Here is a 24,505-nt window from a genome sequence, read left to right on the forward strand (position 1 = left end):
CATAAAGCTTGGTGCTTGGTCCAGATAGACATAAGGTTAACAGTGGTAAACAAGATTGTAACTGTTAACTCCTTACAGGCATTATAGCCTATCTCCAGGTGTTTCTGCAGTTACATCCAAGCCTTTAGTCATCAAATATTGCTCACTCATATTTGTATTAATAATTCCAAACTCATGCTACATACAAGTTATTATATGTTTTTATCCTAAAACTTACATGATGACAAACATTACTGTATTGATATTTGACATCTGTCTAGTAGAGATAAAGAGAAACTGAATATTACTTGCATAGTATTTATTGGAATTACAGCAACTTTCATATTCCTTTAAACATCTGAACAATGAAGTGACAATGACAACCTGCACAGCCTCATATGAAAGCTCACAGATGTATGAAGAAAAAGCTGGTGTTGCTTAGATGGTTACTGAAATATGCCAAGCTGGTTATACAACATTACACAAATTAATATTTATTTATTTATTTGCAGTTTGTTAATCAGGCAAGTCCACTGCACCATATTGAGCTTGTTTTCAATAGAGGCCCAAGGAGAAAAGTTCAAGGGTGTGAGCAAGCAGTTATTTTGTCCTGCTGCTAATGAGCCAAAGCAAAGACAAGGTTGTGTTTAAGAAACAATCAGACTTGACCAAGGACTGTTCTGAAAGTTGTCCTGGATTCCTGGCTTCATGGTTCATTTGGTATATTAATCAACAGTTTGGCTAGCTACTTTTTGTCTTTTGTTCCTAGAAAAGTTCCACAGTAATAGAAAATATTACACATTACTAAAATAGTAGAATCTTAAGAAGAGTTATACAATTACAATAATGAGTCATTAACACATTATAACATGTATAGAAAATTAATATACACAGACATTTTACTGATCAAGTTTTAAAAAGAATCAGCAATTACTAAACATTGTCATTGTTTTTATCAGCAAATAGTGTTTTTTTCTTCTCTTTTTTTTTGTAAGCGGAGTAAAGGCAATTATATGGAGTGATGAGGCAATGTATTGAGAGAAGGTAGATATAATGAGTAATGAGGCGAGTATAGTGTGAAGTAAAGCTGTTTCATGGGGGAAAGTTAGTAGAGGGTTGGGAGCAAGAGCATTTCCAGTTATTTACTATCTTTATTTTTAGACCTAAAATCAAATTATTGCAGCCACTGTAAAGATTACTTTGTGATGAAAAGTTTGCCATTTACAGTTTTCTAATACCATTTACAGTTGTAAAGATATTGACGTTTGTACTGTAAGGCAATAACTTCATTTTTTTTTCAAAAGGCTCAGGCCATGCCCATTTGAAGTTTATGTACAAACTCAAAAGGGCTCCATTGGAGGGAATGAGTTAAATATCCAATTATCTTAAACCTCACCCCATCACACAGAATATGAAGTAGAGGCTGGAGGTTGTCATAATGGTGAAGGTGTTTACCTTAAAAACACAAGGTGTATGGTTTGATTCTCAACTGAAGTAATTGTCTAGGCTTAAAATAGCCCACAAGGGCAGTTAGCCTAGTACTGACCCTTGAACCTATACCTTTATAATCATAACTCAAATATGCCTTTTGTCAAACCAGTGAATTCATTTTCTAGTGATATATCTTGCTTCCATTTCCCTTAATATACCCAATTACCCCTTTATTGTGTCTACTGGCTAATAGGATTTGTAAGCAGTGGTGATTCTAAAAAAATACTAGACCTAAGAAACTGCTCTGTGAGCAGACTGCAAAGTTACATTTTAAAAGGAAAAAAAAGAGTTTGTTGCTATTATTTCACTTTACTAATATGACTGTTTAATACCAATATAGATGAAGACATTTAAACATTGAATAAACTGTCTGTTGTCATGTTTAATTGCATTTTAGTGTTACATAGTAACTGCTGAAACAGTTGACAACAGATATTGAACAGGGAATTGCCAGACTGGAATTACGTCACTGACTCACTGCTGTATTTTTAACAGGTAGAGAAAAATCCTTGTTTATGTCCAGTGTTCATCACTTAAGCCCTTTCACCTAGAGGATAGAGTTGGAAAATATATTGTTTTCTCAGATGGATACATGAACAAGTTCCATTTCAATAAGCCTAGATGTATGGATGTTTTAAATACAACTTTACTGTTACTGGTTCTGCAACTGTACCACAGTTATTGCAAGGGCTGAAGAAAGCATACAGTGTCTCAGTGAAGGTGTCAGTGAAGGTGTAGAGGTGGGACATGTCATCAGCATTATAAAATGATACCTGACCCCCTTCATAATCCAGGTACACTCCAACTTTCTTGAGCTGCACAGAAAGGTTGAGGTTCTTGGGCGGTGAATCCTGAGCCCAGTACTCATTTCCAGACCTCAGAGCTACATTCCAGTAGCCATGTTCTGGGTTCACATCAAATTGGCCCTTCCTTTTGCTGGACTGTCTGGTGATTCCCACATTCCAGTCAGTCTTGTACCCTACCTCCACTTCCCAGTAGTGTCTCCCTGATGTAAAGCTCTGTGCTCCAAGCACACAGAGAAGTGAATTGTATCTTTGAGGGTTGTCAGGGAGCTGTTGTTTAGCATCACAGTACCTCACACTGGTCAGGTCATCAGACAGAAAGAGATTAAGATGTGCTGTTTTAGGGTCCAGGATCAAGTGAGACAAGCCTGTGAAAATAAAACAGTTTATGTCACACACATTGACAGGGAAAAGTTTATAAATCTCAAAGTAAGAAACATATTATTAAAAGTTCAGTTTCAATGCAAATTAATATTTCTTTGTGATCCCTAGTTGACATGCTGTACCCTTGATACATCAAGAAACATCATATAAATGCAAAATATATTATGGCCTTCAATGTTTAATGACCGCAATGTCTGACCATTAATGTAGAAGTAAATATAAAAATGCATGGGGAGGGAAGTCACAGATAAACAACACATCCTAGACAAGTAACACCAAAGCAATCTTCAAACACAAATAGAAATGCAACACTGACTGGTGGCTTCACAGTTAGGCATATGGATTCTACACTCATGAGGCTATTCAATAACAGGGTAAAAGTGAGCTCTCTGTCAGGAGCCAAGAATGCTGATGGTACAAGGACCCTTAAGACCCTTAAACCAGACAAATATGACTATAGCATGATTGTGGCCCATGTTGGAGTAAAAAAACTGTCATACATAACCATGAAGGATATGGAAAGAGACATGACAGAGTTCTCCATGCTTGTCAAAAATGCAGGAAATTCCCTAGTACAGCATGTGATCCTTCCAATATGAAACATGATGTTGGGGTATAATGGGAAGATGGTTGGGTTTAACAATTCAGATATGCTCCTGCATGGGATGAGATGCTTGATAACCATTCTTGCTTCACTATGGAAAGTCTGCACTTTCATTCCAAGGCTACCACATACTGTTAAATGTTTTTTCTAGATGTCTAAACAACCAGAGCTTTGTGTTAACCTTACTCTCAATGCCTTAGTGGCACTTGAACAGCATGGGGATTGGTGGGAATGAGAGACACCAGAGACTAAGGTTCGAGGATATGGCAGGAAATGGATACATCGGGAGGTGCAGACAATTCAGGGACTGGTTTGGGGCCTGTGGTGTGTGTGTGTGTGTGTGTGTGTGTGTGTGTGTGTGTGTGTGTGTGTGTGTGTGTGTATGTGTGTTTTTAATGCATGTAGGAGTGTGCTTGAGGGGGGTGCCTCTGCCTTCAGGCTGTGGTTGCCACAACAATTGTCTACCAAGGAAGGACTGATCTGCATTTTGTAGTAGTTAACAGTGATTCAGTAACATGCAAATTAATCTATAATGAGGTCATTCGTCACTGCAGCTAATGTGTTACTGAATCACAAAATACAGCAGCATGACCGCAGTAAGGCCTTTTAACTGTGGACTGTAAGGCCTGTGCTGGGGATGTTAGTAAACCTTGAAGTATATGTTAACTATTTTCTGCTCATCACTTTAATGATTTCATAAACGATGTGTTTACATTTTGTGGTTGTTTACAAGGGGGAATACGTGACAACAGAAGGGAAACACAAATACCTTAATATGTTTTTCTTCTAAAGCATTTCACACATTTCTGTTTGCAATGTTGATTGCCTTGTGCATTCAGTATTATTTGACTTTTGTTTGGTTATTTAATCACTCTATTACCTATATTGCTCACTAGTTTGAAATATGTCTGCTGTTGTACTAAATAAGAACCCTAAAAAATTATATGGATCAACAATTACTTAATGGCAGGAAATGAGAGTCTTAATCTGAGAGTCTTAATTAATGGGATGCAATTATGTATTTTTTATTTATTTATTTTTACTAATTCACAGAAGATGAATTATAAAGGTTTATAGGAAAGTATATACTCACATATATGGTAGCTGAAGTCAAAATGAAATTATTTCTGACATTCCACCAACGATTATTGATGATTTGCACTGTTCTTGTAAAAAGATTTGGCTGCTTATAGACCTCTGAAACTCTGAAACTCCAAAACTCCAAATAATAAAGAGAGATATGCAGGAGGCAACCTGCCTTTTGTTGACAGCAGTGTGGGAACCCCCTAAATTGACAGCTGGGGGGAGAGTCATCTTGCAAAGTTAGATAGACATCTCCCAAACCAACTGGTTTCTTCATTGTGACATCTGACATTACAATCCAGAAATCAGTCAGGTTGTGAGATGTCTAATTATTCAAGAATCCCCTAAAGAGAGAGCTAGGAGGTGGGCCCCATGCAAAAATAGACAGATATCTTACAACCAGACTGGCTTCTTCAATGAGCCATCTTACTCTTGGTGTATAAAGCAGTTGGGTTGATAGACACCTAACTATTCAAGAAACTGAGGCAGTATCCACCACCAACATCACTGCAATGCAGAAGATAAGTGGATAAAACTTATTTTTTTTAAATAAAAGAAAGAAAAAACACCCGCAACAGATCACAGATGCCCAAAAATGTGAAAAGATGTGAGAGTAGAAGAGCATGTCTGACACTAAGTGACCACTTTTAATAAAATAAAAAATATAAAAAGCTGAAGTGTAAGCACTTTTATATTCACACTTATAGCTATGGAATCAATACTTCATTACACTTAAATTTAACGTTAACATTTAACATTTCCAGTCATGTGATATAATCAGAGGAACTTTGCAAATGGATGTTTTATGCCATGTGATTTCCAATTGTGATATTATCAGATGATCTTTGCACTATTTAAAATGATGTGTGATCTTCTGTTAGACAGATGAACTCTTGATCTCTTGGTGATAAGATTGGAAATGAAAGCATTCACTCTGCTACTTTATTTTTCAGTTTTTATTTTATTAAGAGTGATAAGTCTAACAGTTGGTGCCTGAATCATTCATCTGCTTTTCCATTTTTTGTGTGTTTTTGGACTTTTGGTTAATTGAAATATCATACATTTCTTTTTCTGTGGTTATCACAGCAGGTAAGTGATGGGCTCTGTAAAAGTAATATATTTTTCAACTGCTTTAAATGCCTGTACTTTACAAACTTTTACACAGGCAGTAGTACATTCCTGTAAAGTATATGTTTTCTACACTTTATTTACATGTTCACAGATGTGGACTGCACTTAACCTTTTTATGCACATGTAAATGCTTCTAGTAAAGGGCACAGTGCATTTAACCTTCTAGACACACTGTGGAGCTGTAGGCGTGGGACAGAGGTTTTAGTAAGTGACATGGTTCTTGTAGGCAGTGACAGAAATGAGCAAGGTAGCAGTAAATGCAAATGTCAGTTAAGAAACCAAGTATATTGTCAGGGTCCATGGAGCTGGTGTTTCATTTTAAGATTGTACAGTTAGACTGTGTTTCATGATGTTTCATGATGAATTTACAGAACTCTACTGTTTCTGGTGTGAAACTGACACTACATTTATCTCCAAGAATATTAATATATTCAGGGTTCACATAGGTAATATTGTTACAAATTAATTCAGAGCTTTGTTTTATTGCTTAATCATATGATGTAGTTAAAAGAATGATTTATGATTATCTTCGGATGTGGATGTTAATTTTAATTTGAATTCCCTATTGATGATCTTCCTTATGGTAACTTTTAGAGTTTTTGCCAATTTTTTGATAGAGAGTTTAATGTGAGTAGATTTTGATTTATTATGTGCTTTAATTAGCTTTTCTGTTTTGTAATAGAGCTTATTAAGCCTGGCATTCCACCAAGGTGGCTAACTTGTTATGTTCACCATATAGTTGGTTCTAATTGTGACTGCTTGGTTTATACTGTTTGTTAAATGAGGTAAAATTCATTGGTGGAAGTGATTGCTGAGGTCACGTAAGGGTCAGAAATCCTGAAGTAGATTTTGAGAGCTCATTGTGTAGTTTTCAAAGCCTTGCTTTTTTCCCCTTGAATTCAGAGCTGTTCAATATTGTGCAGATAGATGCCCTAAAGGAAAAGATTTCTAATTTAAGATCATATTTAACCAGAGATTAGGATATTATAAGAGTAGTACAAGTAGATACAATGCTTTTAAGGATGAGGTCAAGAAGATTTTGACCTCTAGAGGGCTGGTTAACAATTTCCACATGAGACAAAGTATTTACGAGTCTAGAAATATTTGGGTGCATGCAATTTTTCTGATATAGGTGCTTTTGTTAATCAATGAATATGTTGCGTTATCCAGCAAAAATATATATTTATTGATGGATATCACAAAAAGGACATTTGGAACTATTTCATGGTCCTCTATGGGTGTAGACAGTCACCCATATCTTGGTATGAATTAATAATTTCTCTGGCTTACGATAATTTAAAGTTTAATAATTTTTGTTTATGGATCACAAGGAATTGTTCTAGATATAATTTGGGTCTTTGTCAAATAAAATTATTCCCTCTGTAGGTTTCCAACAGGTCCAAATGTGTGATAGGGACTGAAAACTGGTAAAGAAGGGGAGCTGTCTTACACCAAAATTAAGCCTATGTTAAAATATAGATATGGACATATTTCAGTTGCATTAGAGCTTTGACATTCAGCATTTTTTTGTTATGATAGTTACAACTGCTGCACAACTTAGAAAAACAAAAAAAAAACAGCTGTCACAGACTTCTATAAATGATTTATTCACCTCTAGCACCTCAGCTCAGTAGCCTACAAGGAGTACAAATACATAACACAAATTCTACTTATAAAGCATTAAGAAAAGAGAACAGCATATACAGGTATAAGCCCTTAATCATGCACTAATTATTTAATTGTGTATTTCCAATTGCATTCATTATTTACCCTGCTGGTACCAAAGTACTGTATTCTAATATAAACCAAGTTTCCTTATACACCAACTTGTCTTTAATCTCATATTCTTCCATTTCCACAGAAACTTGTTCCAAAATACAACCTTTAAAAAATAGGATTACTTCTATGAAATTGTTTAAAATGCATTCCTAATAGACTTTTTAATTTTTCTTTTTTAATGTCCCTAATGTGTTCCTGTAGTATGACTTTAAAAGCCCTTTGACTCTCCCTCCACATAAAGTAATTCACATGGACATTTTAAAGCATACACTATCCTTTGTGTTACAATAACATTCATTTGCAGGATAAAAAATCCAATACCATTAATCCTTGTAAATGTCTTTACTATATATTTATATATGGAACATTTATCACATCTAAAAGTATCTCTTTTGAATAGATTTGCTGAATACATTTATCATCTAGTAGAATAAATCTACTATGCACTACCGTATCAACTAAATTAAGTCCTCTCTTATATGACTTACATGGAAAACAATTAATCAAACTTCCAAGTTCTTTATTCTTAAGTTAAATTGGACAATAATATTTTAATAATTCACTCAACTGTTCACTTAATACATTATATACTGTAACAAAATATATGCCTTTACTATCCGTATCAGTATTTCCCCATGGGACAATGATTAGTCATGTAATATTTATTATTTTTTTCCTTATAACACCCCACATTCCTCACATATTCCTTTCCATTACATTTATCTTAAACTCTCTGTAAGGAATGTACAACTTTATTTACATCATACCCTTTCCTAATGAACATATCTGCAGTATATTGGGCCTCCTTCAAAAAAATGTCATCTTGGATACAAAGTTTATTTAACCATAAAAATCTCACTATATGGCATTGCAGAGATAACATGGGGGATGGCAGCTAGTGTCAAACAAGAACACATTTCCTTCATCTAATTTTCTATGAACAGAAGTATAAATTTGTCCATTAACTGAACCAGACAAATTTAAATTTAAAAATGTGACTTGGGTACCCACTTGTATCCCATCAAACCTAAAACCAAATCTATTTATTTGTAAGTGTTACACAAATTTATCAACTTTATTTAATCCTCCCCTACACAGAAAAATCAAATTATCAATGTAGCAGATGTACTTTACTACATAAATCTTAAAAAACGATGTTGATACAAATGCCCTAATTCAAACTTAGCTATAACATTATTTGCATACATGGGGGCAAAGGCAGCCCCATGGCTGTTCCTTGAATTTGATGGAACACTTTAGACTGCGGTGGTGGTGCTGCGGTAGTGTTGTCATCTCACAGTTAGACGTTGCCCATTTGATTCTCAGTTAGAGCGTCTTCTGTGTAGTGACATGCGTGAATGGGTATTCCTTTGTTGAAGGTTGTGTGTTAGGCCCAACAAGCCAGTTCATAAAAATCTACTGCCAATCATTAGCGGACCGGAGTTCCACTGTGGCGACCCCTAACCGGGAAAAGCCGAAAGACACAAACAAACTTCCCCATTAAAAGTGAAAAAATACTCTTAAAAGGGTGATACTGCCAGCACAGCTATCTAGAATTTGTCATTTGTGAATATCAACATGATCTATATAAGATGCTTGTGTTACAAATGTTTTAGAATGGTATGTCATGTGTATATCAACCTGGTTTGTACAGATATGTGTGTTAAAAAAGTATTGAACTTAAAGATGTATCCCCAGTGTGCCCTACTGGAAGAGAACAGAAATGTACATACACTATTGTATCTGTTTAAATGTATATATTTTAACAGCGGAAACTGGAATATAGGAGGTTAACTTCAGAAAAATAGCAGAAATTAAATTACTTTATGGCAGCTAGATACACAATGTCTATACTAGGGAGCTCTCTATAATGTTTTTACGGTGAAATAATTACTAGTTCTGAATGAGAAGAAATGTAATTGTTTTATGACTTCCAGCATCTGCCAAAAATCTCAGATCTGTGTATTTTCACAGGAAGATGCTAAATACTGCTACCTGCCAGTGGTGAGGGTTTCACCTGGGATAGAGCCAGATGACAAGAAATTATATCATTCTGCAAGCTATCCCAGCAGTAATATTTGAGAGATTAACTTAAGAAGTATCTCAGAGAGAAAGAGCATTCTGTAATGTGTCTTTGACCTGACAACAGCAGCTGGAAGATCCATTCACTACAACTGCCTTGCTCTTAAGTAAGTTAACTAGGGTATAGTAATTCTCTTACATTCAGTCAGGAATATCAGCAGCCAAAAAGAAAAAGTAAATCATCTGCAATAAATTGCTCAGTTCTAAAAATTCAATGGAAAAAAGCAACAAAAACTGCAGCAGAAACACAATGAATGGATAAAACAAGCCAAGACTTTAATAGAAAATGACGAACTTTCAGAAAACCACTTTTGCTTCTTCAGATCATATTCAACAACTAAAACACCATTAAATAAATACAAAGATACCACTCCCCTAGGCCACCCCAACCAATAGACACACAGGCAATTATGATTGCTAAGTAACTAATTATTTGATACTCCAGAATGATAGACACCACTGTAGAAAGCACCATAAAGCAAATCATTGGTAGAAAAAGCAAGCTTTAATCTGTTTTATGGTGCTTTCTACAGTGGTGTCGATCATTCTGGAGTTGTTTTGGTGACTGTTCTGACACTACTTGTTTCATTTTACTGGTTAATTACTTGATACTAGTACAGTTCAATGAGTAAGTATAATCATGGCATTAGCATCTGTGTACTTTAAAAACTATTTTTACAAACGTATCTCTTTACATCACAGAAAACATACAATACAATAAGGTTCTATTGCATTATTTAAAACTTTTTTAAAAACTTATTTCTTCAGCCTTCTGGATTTTAAGGCTGGTTGCATAGAAACATAATCATTCAGCCCATGTCTTGATGTGGTCTCAGTCTAAATATCCATCTCAGCTCTGCCTGTTCTGTAGCATTGGTCAAACCCCCTCTCCTAACACTAGGGGCTATAACTTCTAACACTGAGAACATAAAAATACGTTTCTCTCCTTTTTCTATCATGTGTTTAGCAATGTCACTGTAGGTTAAACCCCTACATGCACAGTACAGATGGTCTCTCATTGTCTCCCTTAAACGCCTGTTTGTTTTACCTTGTGAAACTGGTTACAGACTATGCACAGGACAACATACACTAAATTATTTGCATTACAGTCAGCCTTTGCCCTAACTTTATATGTTCTACCAGTGTGCGGATGTACAAATATTGTTGACTCAATGATTAAATGACAAAAAAAGCAAGCTCCACATTTCGTCGTGCCAACCTCCCCTATATTATCTAATGTCTCTCCACCATTGCTAGGAAAACAAAGTCTACGTTTCAAAGACTGTTTATTCTTGAAACCAAAAAGTGGACTGGGCCCCACTAACTGAGCTACATCTGGTTCCACTTGTAACACACTCCAATGTTTCTGTATTATATTCCTGATACCCCGATCATCTGTAGAATAGGTAAGGGAAAATGGTATCCCTTTACTTAAGCTATCCTTCTTACGATTACATGTATGGGGTAGTGAAAAATAAGGTTTTCCCAGGCTATTCCTACCCCTTTTAAGTTTGTTGATGACTTTTTCCTGCTTTGGCAGGGAACAAAGACAGAATTAAGTGCCTTTGTGAATTATTTAAATATTGCCCAACTTATTTACATAGTGAAAACATGCATCCTAAACATGTGTTTAAAAATATTTTGAAGGGACATACATTAAGGAACAGCAGGCTCACTACTCGTGATAGTGAACTAGAAGAGAGGTTAGACATTTTTAGGAAGGAGTTTTTAATAAAGGCTGTAAGAAATGGCCATTACATTAGTACATGATGATGCTAAAAGGGGCAGGAATAGCCTGGGAAAACCTTATTTTTCACTACCCCATACATGTAATTGTAAGAAGGATAGCTTAAGTAAAGGGATACCGTTTTCAGTTACCTATTCTACAGATGATCGGGGTATTAGAATATAATATGGAAACACTGGCATGTGTTACAAGTGGAACCAGCTATAGCCCAGTTAGTGGGTACCAGTCCACTTTTTGGTTTCAAGAATAAACAGCCCTTGAAATGTAAACTTTGTTATCCTAGGAATGGTGCAGAGACCTTAGATAACACGGGGGACGTTGGCACGTGGAAATGTGGAGCTTGCTCTTTTTGTCATTTAATCAACGAGTCGACAATATTTGTACATCCACACACTGGCAGAACATATAAAGTTAGGGCAAAGGCTGACTGTAATACAAAGAACTTAGTGTATGTTGCCCTGTAATCAGAACATAGGTAAAACTAATAGGCATTTAAGGGCGATAATGAGAGACCATCTGTACTGCGCACGTAGGGGTTTAACCTACAGTGCCATTGCTAAACACATGATAGAAAAAGGAGAGAAACGTATTTTTATGTTCTCAGTGTTAGAAGTTATAGCCCCTAGTGTTAGGAGAGGGGGTTTGACCAATGCTACAGAACAGGCAGAGCTGAGATGGATGTTTAGACTGAGAGCACATCAAGACATGGGCTGAATGATTATGTTTCTATGCAACCAGCCTTAAAATCCAGAAGGCTGAAGAAATAAGTTTTAAGTTTTAAATAATGTTGTAGAATTTTATTGTACTATATGTTTTCTGTGATGTAAAGAGGTATATTAGTAAAATTGTTTTTAAAGCAGACAGACTGCTAATGACTTAGTTATGTTTAGTCTTTGAATTGTACTAGTATCAAGTAATTAGTTACTTAGCAACCATAACTGTCTGTGTGTCTATTGGATGGGATGACTTAGGGGAATAATATCTTTGTATTTAGTTCATGGTGTTTTAGTTGTTGAGTATGAGCTGAAGAAGCAAAAGTGGTTTTGCAAATGCGCTAATCATTTTTTATTAAAGTCTTGGCTTGTTTTATCCATTCGCTGTGTTTCTGCTGTGGTTTTTGTTGTTTACTCAGGAATATAGTGAAGCTTAGTTTAGATCTTCTTCTTCTTATTTCGGCTTTTCCCAGTTAGGGGTCACTGCAGTGGATCACCTGTCCACTCCTGATTGGCAGCGGTGTTTTTACAGTGTCGAGTTGCCAGCCCGGCGCCCAACCTTCCACAGAAAGCACCCGCACTCATGTCTAGGGCCAATTTAGACTATCCAATCCACTAACAGCATGTCTTTCGGATGTGGGAGGAAACTGGAGCACCTGGAGGAAACCCACGCGACCACAGGGAGGACATGCAGACTCCACACAGAAGGCACCCCAGCCGAGGATCAAACCAGAGAGTCTCTTGCTGTGAGGCAGATATTTTTCTTCATTTATTTGAGACTGTCCTGCAATGTTGTTTTAAATATTTCCTGTGATGTTGAACTCTAATGAAACTGGGAATATATATATATATATATATATATATATATATATATATATATATATATATATATATATATATATATATATATATATATATATATATATATATATATATATATATATATATATATATGGGTTCACTACATATGACCCAAAAGTTCATATGACCGAAGCCCATTTGACTGAGACCAAATGACCGAAAGTTCATTTGTCCGAAAACCCATATGACCGAAAACTCATTTGACCGAAAAACAGCACTGGCAGGTATATGCCCTGTTCCCGACTGTAGTGTGATCCTGCAGTGAGGTAAATCAATTACAGAAGTATGTGGCAGTTGCTTTTTGTTTTAATTTATTGTTAGGATCTCTGACATTAAGCAAAACAACTTTGATGTTCTCAGTATTGAGATTTACTGTAGACCTTTTTGTTGTGATTGAATATCCAAAATATAACCTTTCAAAACAAGGCAGTATGGAGACAATAAGTGCTTTTACCTATATGTACAATCTGTGGAATGAAAGGTACAGGCCATCCTTGGTGAAGCAAGTTGGAGTGTCAATCATCTCATCTGAAGCTGACACACACTAGATCCACCTAGAGTGATACCAGTTACATAGATAATTGTTAAAGACAATTACCTTTTCCTTGTATCTGGGTATCATTCTGAGTCAGACAAGGACTCCAATTGAGGTCAAAATCTGACTTGCATCTGATACATGCTTTATGCGCTCCAGTAGGTCTCTCAGCATGCTCTTCTGGGTTGAGTGGTTCAGGTCATTCACATATACATGAGCAAGCATCAGGTCATAGTCATATCTGACATGTTGGATGGAGTATAGGGTTTTCAAAACATCACAGATCTCAGAAATGGAAAGACACCTGTCACCTTTCCTTTATTCTGTCTAGTGAGTGTAGAGTGCAGAGTCACCAATTACTAGGACATTTATACTAGAGCATATGCAAACAGATTTAGTTTGTAGGATGGTTGGTAGTGAGAAAGGAGGCAATGCTGGAACTGAATTTGTCTGCTAACAGGTTTGCAATATTGCCAGGTACAGTGAATGTGATACCATTAACCACCATTTCAGCTCACTGTTGTGTGCTGCCCTTGAGGTTTCTGATATACCTGAAGAAGGCCTTACAGTTATCTTTCTCCAGAGATGCTATCTTAAACTCAGAGTTGGCTTGCTTGACTTATTTAGTCTTCCTAGTTGCCTATTTAGTTTGATGACAGAATTTTTCTCATTCTGGGAATTACCCTTCCAGATTTTTGCCATATTTATTTTCCTTTTATTGCATATCCTGTTTGATTTGGGATGCCACCAGGGCAGTTTACTTCTAGGTCTGGTTCTAGGCTTACTCCTGGGCAGGTACAGCAGCCTGTATGCAGCCATTGGCATGCTTGTACAGAGTTTCTGACAGTAATTCAGCATAGGCTGCTGCATTCTCAGGGTTTGAAGGGACACTGAATTTTGACAAACCATTGCTTGATAAAAGGTAGTTTTCCATGGAATAGTTCCTGTTACTGGTTTTACTGGAGTTATAGAGCTAATTTTAATTTCAAAGTTGGCAGCTTTATGGACAGACCTTACCAGGGAAGATGAGACATGGCTTGGGGGGGGGGCAGCATTCTCCCATATTTTTATGCATGAGGTCCAGTATGCTGGAGCCTCTAGTGGGTGTATTCACTATCTGATCAAGGGTGTTTGTATTTATGAAGTCCAGGAATCTCTGTGCCTGTGGATTTGAGGTTGTGTAAGATTCACAGTCTATAGAGGAGTAATTGTCTTCCATAAGTAGGGTGTTAGGTGGGATGGTAAATATCTTTAGTAGGTCCAAGAATGCATTGTGAGATTCCTGGGACATGGAGGGTGACCCACAGCTGGCTAGAATATGGTACTGGATTTTGTCTATGGTGATATGCAGATGGAAGAAGCACAATCTTGTCTGACCACTCCAGAGGTACTATACTTGTTACTGATGTATATTGAGACACCTCTACGTTTAGTCCTTGTCTGTGCAGCTACTGGTCTAAATGTGTGGACAGGACTGAAACTTTACACATCAGGGGTACACTCTGCTGCTTTAAACCATGTCTCAGTAACTGTACAGATGTCTATATCCTTAAGCGTGACAAGGGTTTGGAGGGAGTGTCATTTTTAACTTAGGCTCCTGGCACTGAGCAGTAGTGCCTTAAGGTTCAGTTGAGTTGATTTTGCTACATTAGTAAGTTTTTCAATTTGGCATTGCTTAAAAAAGGAACTACAGGGGTGGATAAAATTTCAGCTAGTATTCCAAAGCTTAGCAGGGATAGGTACAAACCATCCTTGGCAAAGCAACATAGTTTGTTAACCATGTCCCCCAGAGCTGACACATTATGAATCACTTTAGAATGATACCAGGAAGACAGCCAGTTGTTAAAATCAATCATCTTTTGCAAATACTGTGGCATCATTCTCTGTGATGGTAATATGCTGCTCAATGCTAGGCTCATACTACCCTGAGACAAATACTCTGAGAGTTCCATAATGTCAGTCTCTTCATATAGTACAGGGAAGTACATCTCAGGTCATTCACGCCTACATGGATTATGATGGAATCATATTGGTCCCTATGGTGTGATGACTTGAGTGCATACATGATTTGGCAGATCCTAGCTCCAGATAAACAACTAACTGTTATATGTTCCTTGTTCAGCCTGATCATCAGTATGTCTTACAATGGAGTCCCCTATGCTGAGAGTCCTGGGAAGTGTGTTCCATTGCCTTAGGGGCTTAGTGTTTGATACTCCACTTAGTGTGACTTTATATGCGCTTTTAGGTGTTGTTTTTTCTGACTGCCTTTGTGTTTGCTGAGGCAGCCAAAGTAATCTTTGTTGTGTAAGAAGATTGCTTTTAAGTATCTCAGCATACATTAGACTGTGTGTGTGTGTGTGTGTGTGTGTGTGTGTGTGTGTGTGTGTGTGTGTGTGTGTGTGTGTGTGTGTGTGTGTGTGTGTGTGTGTGTGTGTGTGTGTGTGTGTGTGTGTGTGTGTGTGTGTGTGTGGTTTCAACAACTTGATGTGTGCATTTGAGAGTTTAGCTTCCAGTACTATTGTGTAAGTACATCTCTCATGTACTCTGTTTAAGGATTAAGTGGTTGTCAGTAAATATGAGAGAACTTTTACTTTGTCTCAAGATGCCCATGTCCACCAAGCTGACTGCAGAGAGGTTAGGAAATTTGAACCACTGAAAAAACATCCACAGCAACTGGTAAAATCTAAACAGCTTTATTGTACCACACACGGTTGAGCACTTTCTTCCCTACTGAAGGGACTTCATCCGAACAATTTCAGTTTTACAACCCAGCCCTTTTATGTAAAAAAAAAAACAAAAAGCAATTAACCAATTAATTATGCTAAACAATTACATAGGAAAACTACATAAAACCAAGATGCATATAATTCAATACATAATTCAGTAAATCATTTTCTGGCTCACTCTGTACCACCATTTCTTTAAATGCGTCTAACCTGTATACAAAGTAAATTCCTTAGTAAAATGTATTTATTTATTTATTTATTTATTTATGTATTTGACATTTGCTTACTGGGACAGTCCGACTGGGTCACATGACCCATTTTCAGCTGAGGCCCCCAAAGAAAAGCTCCATACAATTCAATTTGTTACAGCATATATCACATGATTTCCAACAGTACATTACAATATTACTTTACATTACACATGTAGTAGGAGTTACTACAGTGAATCAGAACATAACAGCCTTTTCAGTTCATTAGACTATCTGCCTCAAGAAACAATTACTTATTGATAAGAGTTTTTCATTTGTGAGAGCTGTCAATGGACAGGAGATAATTGCAAAATTAGATACAAATTTTCCATAGTACTCAGCTCTTCCAAGGAAAGCCTTTATCTGATTTTTTGGAGGAGGATATAGGAAGGACAAATGACTCCTGAGGGTACTAATAGCAGTGTGGAGAGAAAGGCGTATCCCAGATGACTGGAGAATAAGCATACTTATGCCAGTGTACAAGAACAAAGAGGACATCCAAAACTGTGGGCAGTACAGAGGCATCAAGCTCCTATCACATTGCATGAAAGTTCTGGAGAGGGTGATTGATAAACTGATATGCAGAGTAGTAGAATGTAAGATGGGAGATGAGCAGTTTGGATTCAGATCAGGATGCAGCACAATGTACCCGATGTTTGGATTGAGACAGATACTTGAGAAGAAGCTAGAGATGAGGAGAGAGTCCAACTGGGCATTCCTAGACTTGGAGAAAGCAAATGACAAGGTCCTAAGAAAGTTGTTCTGGTCAGTACTGCGGTGGTTTGAAGTCCCAGAAACATTGATAGAATTAGTGCAGGCTATGTACAAGGACTCAGTGATTCAATTACAAACAGTCTTCCACCTTACAGAGGGGTTCCCAGTGGGAGTGGGTGTACATCATCATTCAGCTCTGAGCCCACTGATGTTCATACAGGTGATGGACTACAATAGCAAACAAGTGGTAGGGGACGGATCAACAATGCTGCTGTATGTAGACAATGTGGCAGTATAGGCAGACTCTGAGCTAGAACTTCAGCATAGGATAGGAGAATGGAATGAAAATCTGAAAGCACGTGATGAAACTAAGCACAGATAAGATACAATCAGAAGAAGTTGAGAATACAGACAGAAGGGAAGATAGTGGAACAGATACTCAGCTTCAAGTATCTGGGAGGGGTAGTTGAGGAGAAGGGTAGTCTGAATGAAGAGGTCAAAGCTAGAATCAGAGGGGTTACAGCCATCTGGCATACAGTACCAGGTGTAGTCTATGACACAAGAATGCCAAAGAAGCTGAAAAGTAAGGTGTACAAGACAGTGGTGCGACCAGTACTACTGTATGGTACAGAAACCTGAGCAGTAAAGGCAGAACAGTTGAAGAAGCTAGAGGTGATGGAAATGAAGTGCCTGAGAAGGGTGGTAGGATGTACACTGTGGGACAGATGAAAAAATGAGGACATAAGAGCAGAAGCCAAAGAAGCTCCAATTGCAGAAAAGATCAAGGAGAACAGATTACGGTAGTTCAGGCACATGTGTAGAAAAGTAGAAGACAATCTGGTGAGGAAGACTTGGGACAGACAGGAAGAAGGTAAGAGGAAGCGAGGATGTCCAGCAAAGAGGTGGATGGATTGTGTGAAAGAAGATCTGTGACAGTCAGGCATGAGTGTCAAAGAAGGAAGGAGATGTTTCCTGGGGGGACATTAAGGAGAAAATACAAAAGGCGAATGCAGAGACAATCCTGAAGAATAGTGCTGAGATAGAAAAGAAAACATAGGCAGAGAAAGTAAAATAAGGTCAAAGTGAAGTAGCAGAAAAGGCAGAAGAAAATGAAAAATGGAAATATGTGGTAAGGATTGAAAGTAAAGAAGACAAAGAAATGGAAGTATGTGGTAAGGATTCAAAGTAAAGAAGACAAAGAAATGGAAGTACATGGTAAGGATTCAAAGTAAAGAAGACAAAGAAATGAACAGTTATGAAGTACATGGTAAGGATTCAAAGTAAAGAAGACAAAGAAATGGAAGTACGTGGTAAGGATTCAAAGTAAAGAAGACAAAGAAATGGATGTATGTGGTAAGGATTCAAAGTAAAGAAGACAAAGAAATGGAAGCACGTGGTAAGGATTCAAAGTAAAGAAGACAAAGAAATGGACGTACGTGGTAAGGATTCAAAGTAAAGAAGACAAAGAAATGGATGATACTTAAGGAAAAATATAAAAAATGTTTTTTTTACAGTGGCAATATGATGTGAGAAAAGTAGAGAAAGAAACATATAAAAGAACATATAATAACACATTGGACAATTTAGAATATGATTTGACAAAGAAAGAATTATATGAAAGAAATCAAGAAAAAAACACAAGAACTGTTACATAAGAAAATATATTTTTACAAGAAAAAAGAAAAAGTATCAAGTTACTTAAGTACATGAGTAAAAGGAAGATGGTTGTAGATGGTAGTGTAATGAGAAAACTAAAAATACAAAAGTAGAAATAGAAATAACTCAGGAAAAGATTAACAATATTGTAGTACAACACGTACAAGAAATGAATAAAGAAAAAATAAGGTAGTGAAAAAACATGTAAAGTAAAGTTAACAGAAAAAGAGAACAAAGAGTTGGAAAAAAGAGATTTCTTTAAATGAGCTAGATAAATTATTAGGACAAGTAAATATAGATTCAGCTGCAGGTCGAGATGGAATTGGGTATGAAATGTATAAAAAATTTAAGGGATTGACAAAAATATCAAATCAACAAAAGTCCCAACACAGGGCACAAGTGTAGCAAATAGGAACACGAAAACTGCTCCAAGGACCAGGCAACACACCCAGATGTATATGAAGTAATTTATTCACAGTCACTGACTAAGCGCTTTCACCAACAATTGGCTTCTTCAGAGTCAGTGTATAAAATCCTTTACAATCTTTTATACACACACAATAATAAAACAATTAGTTAATAAAGTAATAGATTAATTGATAAATGTCCCTCCAAAAACATTTAAAACAACATTACAACATACACAAACACAAATCCAAACATTAAAAAAAAAAAAAAAAAAAAAAAAAATTTTTTCTAATACCCATAAATAAATATCTAATATACAATAAAATATATAGTATATAATGTAATATAATACAATATAATATATAATGTGTAGTGTGAATAAAAATGTAAATGTGTATATGTATATGTATACATATATTGAATAATAACCTAATTTTAAATTTTTTTATTATTATTTTATTTTATTCCAAATCTCATACTGAACTAGCCTTGTGTTTTAAAATAGGTTTGATAGAAATGTAATCGTTAATCCCAGGTTGTCTCGTGGCATTTAATCTTAGCTGCCATAGGACCTCCAATAGTGCCACCCCATTGGTTATGTCACCGCCCTGCTCACTAAACACCCTATCAATAATGAAAAATAAGAACTTATTAAAACCATTACACCTACTGCTATGGAGGTATAGGGCATTATGCTGGTCCTTATTTCTAATGGATCTAACATGTTCAGAGATTCTGTCATGTAACCTACGCGTGGTCATTCCCACATAAAACGCTTCACAGGTCATACAAGAAGCGAGATAAACAAGATTCTTTGTGTTACAATTACATTTGCCCGGACATGATAATGTTTGATGATAATCTTTCACAACTACGTATGTGCCCTCTGCTATAAACCTACAGCTCCTGCAACATCCACATTTGGACGTCCTAGATGCTCTGTTCTTAACATCCCTTTCCAATATATTCTTCAAATTCTCACCCCTACTAAATGTTATCCTAGGGTGAGATCCCAAAATCTCCTGTGTACCAACACTTAAATGATATTCCCAAGCCTTTTGTAATGCTGAAGCAATCTCTGTTGCTTTTTCATTGAACTTCAGAACAAAGCATGGTCCAACAGACTCTTTCTGCTTGGAAACCACTTGATCACTTTCACCAGTTTCATGCACAGTCAAAAGAATGGGTGAGTAAATTGTATTTCTTTTCTTAAAAACCTCTTTCTTTAAACTTAATAGCAATTGAAGCGGGTAACCCCTATCAATAAGCTTGAAAATTTCTTGTTTAAACATAAACTCGTTACTAACCAGTCTAGAGATGCGCACCATCTGGCCCTTGGCAACCCCTTTCCTTTGATGATATGGGTGGCAACTCTTGAAATGTAGTAACGAATTTGAATAACTTTCCTTCCTATATAAAGTGCTAGACAACCTATTATCGTCTTTAAAGATTGTAATATCCAAGAAATTAATGCTGTCTTTGTTCCATACATACGTAAATCTCAAAAAACTGGTGGTAGTATTGAAATATTCTACAAATTCAACTGCTCCAGCCTCATCTCCTGTCCATAAAATCAGCAAATTGTCCAAGAACCTGTTGTACAGAAGTATATTCTCATGAAACCTAGATGGAAAAATAAAGTTTCTTTCCCATGCTAATAGCACAAGATTGGCAAACACTGGGGCACATCTAAGCCATTTGTGGACCTTGAAAAGTACAGATCCATAAATCTCACTAGTTTCATTTACAAGGCTATGGAATGAATTGCCATGGAAATAATCAATAATGATCTAGTAAACCTCCAGACACTAGACCCAACCCAATTGGTTTCATCAAGGGCAGGTCATGCCTACCCAACCTGTTGGACTTCTTTGAGAAAGTCACCAAAGCAATGGACAAAGGCAAAACAGTTCAAACTTCCTACCTTAGCCTGGCCAAGGCGTTTGAAACAAGGCCCCACTTGTTGCCAAACTCAAAAGGTTAGTTACAAACTCTTATGTTATTTGGTGTATAGCCAACTGTCTCACAGACAGGACCCAAGAAATTAGAATTAGGGAGTATCCTTCTACCACTGTTTGGTCCCCCAAGGATCAGTCCTTGGATCAGTCATTTTTGGCATCTTATTCCCTGAAGGTAAAGTCAATGTTAAGGGCATCTGCCTAACCAAATTTGTAGATTTATGACTTCAAATTTGGAACAGTCATTAAATTCCCCACTGAAACTAATGTTCTCCAAGAGGGGCTTATAAAGACAAATAATTGGTGTAAGAGCCATGAATGTCAAGAAATGCATAATAGTATCCCTTGGGAAGTCAGCCACCCTGGCAGTTGACATATTAGACAACACACCCTTAAGGGTCAGCCTAGTAGTCAAGGACTTAGGGACACAATTTGGCTTTTGATCATCATGTGTTTACAGCAGTGAAGAAATCATTCATTGTTTTGCAAGCCTATATGCAAAGGTATGACATCTAGTCCAAGGAGGTCATTATTTCACTGTATTCGGTGCTCATCAGTCCTATTATTGAGTACAGTGTCCCTTTTAATATGTACCTGATCAGGTACATCCAACAATTAGAATGTCCACAAAGGTTCCTCACAACTGGACTACAGGGCATAAATAACATGTTCATTATGAACCTCAAAGCCCTATATCCATATTCTGTCTCTACAGGCTCTTGACAGGCAATCTTCACCTGGCAAACAAAGCATCCTCTAACCTAACTCTGATGGACCTCCTGCACATCTGCAAAAAAAAAAACAGCACCTGAATTCCCCATTCTAAATCTGTAAACCTCACCTGTGATATAAATAGGACCTGCTGGGGAGACAAGTATATATCTCGAAACCACCCCTCCTCTGTAACAGGCTCCTTGTCCATGTGAAGCTGAGTTCCTCCCTGACCCTATTCGGGTGTAACTTGGACAAGTAGATGGGGAACTGTAAATTCACCCCTGGTTTGGTATCTATGTCTCTAATGGACAGTGGCATGCATGTTCACCCAGGTTAACACTAATACTACCAAGTTTACCCAACTTGTCAGAGACTTGGGATGCATGGTTAGACTTTAAATTGTCCCAGTGGTCATTAACTTAGTACACACCTATTAACAAATGGAACTAAAACCAACTTACCTAGATACTCACTCATCATTTGCAATTGACCTTCTGATGCTTCTGGGGCACATATACTTCTTTATAATACTGATGTTTTGTCATACTTATAGGTTCATGGGTTTATAATGGGCTAAAGATCACCGTAGTCTTTACAAGTCTAGCCATGCAACCCAGCCGAGTTTTGTCCCTAAGCTCCTTGACACTTATATTTATTTATTTTACATTTGTTTTCTGGGAATGCCCGACTTGGAACAAAGCCAATTTTCAGTGGAGGCCTGGTGAAAAATGCTCTAGATGCATGTCTTTGTGACTTGGAAGGAAACCAGAGCACCCAGAAGAAATCCACACAAATGCAGGGAGGACATGCAGTCTCCACACAGAAGGAACCCCAGCCTAGAATCAATCTGGAAAACCTCTTGCTGTGAGGTGACAATGCTAACCGCTACTCCACTGCGCCATCCAAAAAATGTGTCAGCTGAGACAGGCAGGAGATGAACCTACAGTCTTCTGATGGTGGGTTTTGTTAGTAAACAGGAAGCTAAGGGTTATGAGGGGGGTATATTACTTTGGGATTCATTTACTTACTATTGATCTTTGTCAATCAGAGATACGGGGACCAGACCAGGGGCGAACTTGCAAATTCTAATCCAATGAACAAGGTTTCTTTCGAATAGGGTCAGGAATGAACTCTGCTTCATGTAGATGGAGAGCTTATTCCATGGTGCGGGGATCCTTTGAGACACATGTATGTCCCTCCAGCATGTTCTATTTATGTCACAATCAAAATCAGGTCCTTGAATCTAGTGTTTCTGGTGTTGTTTGTTTTGCAGATGCACAAGAGATCCATCTGAGATGAATCTGAGGATGCCTTATTTGGTAGGCATAGATTGTTTCTCAGTAACCTATTGGAGACTGAATACAGAGATAAGGCCTTAAGAAGATCTATGTTCACACCCTAGATGCACCTGGTGAGGAACACCTGAGGGCATTCCAACTGTTGCAAGTGCCTGGTTAGGTACATGACAAAGGGGACATTGTACTGAATGATGGGTCTGATAAGGGCTGAGTGGAGTGGTACCATAAGTTTCTTGAACCTGGATACCATCCATACCCTTTCTTATCAGTTGGGTGACATAGAATGATTTTCTTACTATCTTGGCTAAGTGTTGGTTGAAGGCCAGATTACTGTCTACATATGTTCCCAGATCCCTAACTATCAGGTCAACTCTTAGGTGTGTTTTATCAATGGAGTATTTAGCTTTGGTGGATGTTTTCCCAAAGGGCAAAATAATACATGTATTTGCATTGTCTTTATATCTATGACTTTGGCACCGGCCATTTCTTTGTGTTAGACTCTCTTGTCAGGTGTTGGTGTCTTGGGAGAATCTATGATAGCACCCAATTTACAGTCATCTGCAAATTTGGTGAGCCAGAGGCCTTTGACATTAACCTTGACTTCTGAGAAGTAGATGACAAACAGGAGTCCACCCAACACAGAGCCCTGTGTCACAGATCCTGGCTTTTTCAATCCTATCTGTGAGTCAGACAGCAATCCAGAAAGTTATATATAAATATATGCCTAGTTCTGAGAGTATGTCAATGATACCTGAATGGAGTATTGTATCGAATACCTTTGTCAGGTCAAGGTAGGCAGTATGCCCTATTTTCCCCTCATCCATAGCCTTGTTGACCATCTGGAAGAAGTCTACCAGGCTAATTAGGCAAAACCTTCCCTTAACAAAGCCATACTGGGATGGTCCAGTCTGTAGGTTGCCAATGTCCTTGTTGATCATTGCCATGATAATTAATTCCATGGATCTGCACTTTAAATTTGACAGACTAATGGATCACAAGGGTCAATTGATGGTCCACCCTTATGAAGAGGGATGACGACTGACTTTCCATTCACCTGGCACAGAACTTGTTTCGAGGCTATAGTTGAAGATTACCTCAAGTGGTCCTGCTGGGTCATGTTTTTGGCTATTTAACAGGCAACTGGGGATATTGTCGGAAGATATTGAAACAGTGTTTGTGGTTTTAATGAGCATCACCAGGACCTGCTCAATGTTGATAGTTGAGGGGATATGCTAGAAGGGATTTTGCAGGGGGTAGTGGGAGGGAGTGGGAGCAAAGTTAGTGCACGATTTATTAATGAATAGATTCACTAGGTCACCTTGGAAAGTGAAAGTGGTGCCAGTTCTGCACACTGCTGAATATTGCCTTTAAGGTTACTAACATAGCTGAATAAGGCCTTGTGATTGTCCTTAGCCTGAGATGCTATACTAACCTCATAATCAGCCTTGTTGGACTTTATTAGACCTCTTAGTTTATTGTTTAGTTGAATCGGACAGTTCTTGTCTCTATGAGATTTGCTCTCTCTGATTCTGGCCATGACTTTTTTTCCTTTGTTATATACCCTGCTAAGGTACTGTAAGGATTCTACCAG

At 37.3% G+C, this 24,505-nt stretch overlaps 1 protein-coding gene across 1 annotated transcript in view; it reads right to left on the bottom strand.

Annotated features, from left to right (window-relative positions):
* Positions 1-300: 300 nt before the first annotated feature.
* Positions 301-24,505, bottom strand: part of LOC122797928 (zinc-binding protein A33-like) — a 278,438-nt gene continuing 254,233 nt past the window's right edge. The window contains exon 6 of the mRNA XM_044066447.1: positions 301-2,641. Within this exon, the coding sequence (XP_043922382.1) occupies positions 2,088-2,641 (554 nt within the window). The 3' untranslated portion in view covers positions 301-2,087. The remainder of the gene's footprint in view (positions 2,642-24,505) is intronic.

Source organism: Protopterus annectens, chromosome 3.part1, assembly GCF_019279795.1.
Source record: "Protopterus annectens isolate FY-2018-M chromosome 3.part1, PAN1.0, whole genome shotgun sequence".
NCBI lineage: Eukaryota > Metazoa > Chordata > Ceratodontiformes > Protopteridae > Protopterus > Protopterus annectens.